General features: G+C 36.9%; 1 protein-coding gene across 1 annotated transcript; it reads right to left on the minus strand.

The window, feature by feature from the left end:
• Window positions 1-701: 701 nt before the first annotated feature.
• LOC117076018 lies at window positions 702-3,866 on the minus strand. The gene is made up of 2 exons (XM_033198965.1): window positions 3,574-3,866; window positions 702-1,273 (listed from the first exon to the last, which is right to left on the minus strand). The coding sequence occupies exons 1-2, from the start codon at window positions 3,669-3,671 to the stop codon at window positions 937-939; spliced, it is 435 nt and encodes a 144-aa protein (XP_033054856.1). The 5' UTR covers window positions 3,672-3,866; the 3' UTR covers window positions 702-936.
• Between the last annotated feature and the right edge of the window lie 1,083 nt (window positions 3,867-4,949).

Below are 4,949 nucleotides of genomic sequence, written 5' to 3' on the forward strand. Positions count from 1 at the left end.
TGTGGCCTGCAATAGGAGTAGACTTGGAACCTGGCTATCAGGAGCCTTGCATAGTTATAAGAGCGAAATATTTTTTGTTCCCCAGACATAAGGTACGACAGATGATCGAATCAAAGCTAAAATGTATGCAGCTTGTACATTGATTTTCATCTTATCTACTGTTTGAGACAACTACTTGTTATGACAATAAAAAGTTGTTTGCATAAAATGTAAGAATGATAATCTTACAGATAGCTCCCTAGGATTTCTTCATTATTTCTATTCAATCAAATAAAAATTAAAATTGAAAATTAAAATTAAAAAATAAATCAGTAATATTGTAGAGTAATTCATGCGGTTGTTTTCTATGTAACACTAACTTATTTAATATTTTATTCTCACTGAAGAGTTTGCTTTATTGATGCCTTGTGTTTGGAGCCCAGCAGTATAAACTGTAACATTTCACAATACCTAAACTCTGATGGAATTATTAAAGTGTCATAACAAGTCAAGTAGAAAAATCATAGAGAGACTATTAACGATGTAATAGTTCTAGTTCATCTGGGAATGCTAATCCCACTGACGTACAGAAGTTATGGTTATAATGATTAAGAACTTATAAGAAGAGAAATGAAAAATGTGAAATTCATATTAAAAGTATGATATAAAACAATTATTATAAATTGACAATGAGTCATGCAGTAAAATGTAAGCTAACTTTCCTAGGAAACGATTACCTTGTGCATCTGAACATTTGTACCGATTTGTCTCACAGGGGCAGTCCTCAGCCTTCCCATTTTTATTAACCTTAGAAAAACATGGTTGCTTCAGGATGCTGATAGTGCTGTCAATGATCTTCCCAGATACCCTCTGATCGTGTTTGCCATTTTCAGGAACCTCTCTTCTCCCTTCCCTCTGTTTTTTCTCCCACAGCAGCACCTTCTTTCAGAAAGCCTCTCATGTAACTGGAACATCTTTACCTACGTGCACAGAGAGCAGGAGTACAGGGAGTTGATGGCCACGGTGGAGGCTCTTAGTCAATGACTGATCCGTGAGTCCAGATGAAAGCTCAGTGCCTCTGTACTGCATTGCAAAGGGACACTTCTGATGTGTCACATACACTTCAGAGGTCCCCTTGCCTGAGAGGCTGAAGGAACCCTCCATAATCCTTGCTTGGCTACTTCCCCACTCTCTGTTCTTTTCCAACTCCCTACGTTGCTTGTTTCTCCAGGAGCACTTTCTCAATAGATCATTTGCACGAGAATTTGAGCTGCAGAGATTGCTTCTGGGGCACCTGCCAAGACAAAAGGGCTGACAAATGGACTTATTTTGTACAACAACAAAAAAGTAAAGTCTGGGAGTAGGGTTAGGCCACTTACATAAATTACAGTAATATGCCAAGTTTAAATTATTAATTAAAGTGTAAGAACTAATAGATGAGTAGAATTCATTAAAACACTTTTAGGAAAAAATGATTATAGGACTGAATAAAAAGAGTTGGCAGAACACTATATAGCACAGCCTATAAGTGTACAGTCATTTCCATTGGAAAGTAATTAGATGTGCTGGACTATATGTTAGTAACTTATTCCTAAGTAAATTAATACTTTAGCATAGTTATGGCTATTAGTGCTGTATCCTGCAAAAGCAGTACATGATAATCAGGCATCTCTAAAGCAGGGTTTGTCAACCTACGCTCTGTGGACCTACTAGGCCAGACAATTCTGTGTTGTTGAGAGGTGTTGTGTACATCAAAGCATGCTTAACATCCTTGGTCTGTACCAACTAGACACCAGTAGCACCCTCTTCCCAGTCATGACTGTCAAAAATGTCTCCAGATCTCCCCAAATAATCCCAGAGGGAAAAAGTTACTGTCCAAAATCAAGTGATCTGCTTGCTCAAGGAGATTGGTAAACTCATTTATGATGAAGAATCTAAAATATTTACATATAATATGTATAAAATAAAACATAAACTTAATATATTTGTTTTGATTTTTACTACCTTTTATATGTATAAATCATTCACTTTTTAGAAAATCACATTCTAAATGAAGACACAATAGTTTAATTTACTGGCTGACAAAACTGGATAGTCCTTTTGAGAAATGCCAATATCAAAAAAACTAGTTCATACAGAAGTACAGAATTAATCACATAGAGATAATTGTGATTTTTTCAAATGGAACTTTTGTTGATATATATTTAAATTCTGGTTATAAAGATATAAATATTTGCCCAGACTTCTATGAACAGAATTCCTAACAAATAATCTTTTCAGATAAAGATTATTATAAATCTGTTCTGCATACTTGTCTATACAGTATAGTATAGTGCATGTATGATTTCTTTTGTGAATAGGATGATCAGATTGATGAGATTTTTCAGGAGTAGTGAAGAGAAGGGAAAGTTACCAATGGCACAATTGGGCTAGAAAGTATTACAGTTGAGTTGACGTTATTGTATCAATATCAACCCAAAGTGGGTAGGGCAGTATTAACCAGATCAGTGTATATGCAGCCTTGTCTCATTCAATGATTTATTAGTGACTTGAGTGGGGACCTAAAAAGAATGGCTTGTCAAGTTTCCAAATGACAAAGTTTAAAGAAATTTACATATATTATATAACAAAATAAAAAATTAAAAGTATGAGAAATATGTATTTTAACAAATATGCACTTAAAAAATGAAAAGAAAGAAATAAATGGAGAAGTCAACGTATTAGCTTCAAAATCAAAGGCCCTACTCCTCTTTCTATTTTCCTCCAGCAATGGCAGGATCCATTTGCACAACTCCGGTACTGCATGCAGTTAATCACTACGTTTCCAGGCCCTGTTGGAAAGCACAGCAGGAATCCATGACCTCCACTGCACAGGAGGTGTCGCTGCCTGAGTCAAGGCCTCATTATTGCTGCCTGACTGTAATAGGTGCCTAACTCATCTTCTAGCCACACTCACTTTGAATTCACTCTAGCATGGCAGTCATAGTTCACTCTCAGAAACATGCATTGGACCACTTCTGCCTCTTGCTAAAAACCTAGATGTGGTTTTCTCCAGCCAGAAGATAATCCCACAGCAACTGCTCTCCTTCCTTCTCTAGGCCCTCCTGTCACTCTTGTTTCACACCTACTCTCCATTAATACCAAAGTCCTGATAGTGTTGACATACAAATATCATGCTATTCCTTGCCTCCATTAATCCACTCAGGTAGCTCATTTGATCTGCAATGCATTTCCCAAAAGTTTAGTCATGGGCCGAAGCCCTATTCATCAATTATGATTTAATTCAGGCATGATTTTCTCCAGAAAGCCTCCCCTCAATCCCAAAGTTAGACCAATATTTCAGCAGCATTCTGCACATAGTGTTCAGGGAAGAAAGATACACAGCCCTTTCTCTATTTTCCCTCTTCACTCTCTTCCCCATGCACGAGTCAGAGTGAAGGGCCAAGTTTATTTCATTCTTCATTATACTACTGGGTGCAGTTTTAAGTGTGATGAGGAGAGATGTTAACCTTTGGATTCTGTGACAGTTTAACAGAGCTGCCGTACAAAATACCACATATTGAGTGGCTTAAACACACACATTTATTTTCTCACAGTTCTGGAAGCTGGAAGTCCAAGATCAAGGTGTCAGCAGGTTTGGTTTCTTCTGAGGCCTCTCTTTCTGGCCTCAAGGATGGCCACCTTCTCACCATGTCCTCAAATGACCTCTCCTCTGTGCTCCTTCACCGAGAGTGTCTCTGTGCATTCCAAATTTCCTCCTCCTATAATGACATTAGAATGGATTGAGGACACAATTCAGTCCGTAATAAAGTCCAAATAAGATTCAACAACTTTTGAACTTTTTTTTTTTTTTTTTCAGAAGGCTGAGGAGGTAAGGTTTGTCCTGGAACCTGCTCCCTCACAGGAAGTGCCTCCGCCATTTATCTTTCTCCACACTATCATAGCAAAAGGCAGGAGAGATGGTGAATAGCCAGTGATCTGCTGCTGCCTCGAAGTTCCAAGCCATCTTTATGGCCAAGATGTTCCATCAGTCCTCTAACTCTTCTTCCCATATAAATGAAATGAGATTTTCACCAATTTGTCTCATCTCCAGCCTCTTGACCCAGTTAATATGATCCAATTTTATCCCTGTAAAATTGATAATGCCAACTGCCAATTCATTCAATGTTTACTTCAATAGTTCTGTTATGGTCTTACGACTATCTGCATTTTACAGACACAGAAAATGAGGTTTTGGAAGATTTACTTATTCAAGATGGCAATACTCATGAATGGAAGACCTGGGATTTGAAGTGCAACCCACTGAATCCCCAAATCTGGACTCTTTCTGATATGGCCGACTATTAGAAAGAGTATGGCATATGCTCTGGACACCCAGAAAGTCATTAGCCATTTCTTGTGAATTGACAATTACATCAATAGCTGCATAGCTTTTCCTAAATGCATTTGATTCTAAACAAAATAATGTTCTCATACGTTAGATAAAATAACCTTGGTTATAAATAAAATAATTCTGAAAATAACAGATTCTGGCATCTTGGCAGGTAAGCACACTAAGATAAAAAAAAAATGGTCTCCAGAATAAATTGCTGTTAGAAATTTAATCTATATGCTTTAATTTTTTCTTTTGATACAACAAATATAGTGAATCAAAGTAATTTACTTACTTTCATTTCAATAAACAAAACTGAACAAAAAACAAAAGATAAAGTAAAGCATCTTTCGTTTCACATTTATCACAAAATCCCAGCATTTAAAAATACAAATAATATTTAAAGAAGCCTTCTTCTCCTTCTTTTCCTCCATCTTCCCCTCCCACTCCTCCTTCTCCATCTCCTCTTGCAAATATCTTCTTAAAGTAAGGAATAGAGTCACTGAATCAGATCTTTACACCAAGTGGGGCACCAAGTCCATTCTGCATTTTATTTTCTCTGAAAAATACTATAAAATCTGGTTCCCCACAGCTATCC

The sequence above is a fragment of the Trachypithecus francoisi genome, unplaced genomic scaffold, assembly GCF_009764315.1.
Source record: "Trachypithecus francoisi isolate TF-2019V2 unplaced genomic scaffold, Tfra_2.0 Lachesis_group5, whole genome shotgun sequence".
Taxonomy (NCBI): Eukaryota; Metazoa; Chordata; class Mammalia; order Primates; family Cercopithecidae; genus Trachypithecus; species Trachypithecus francoisi.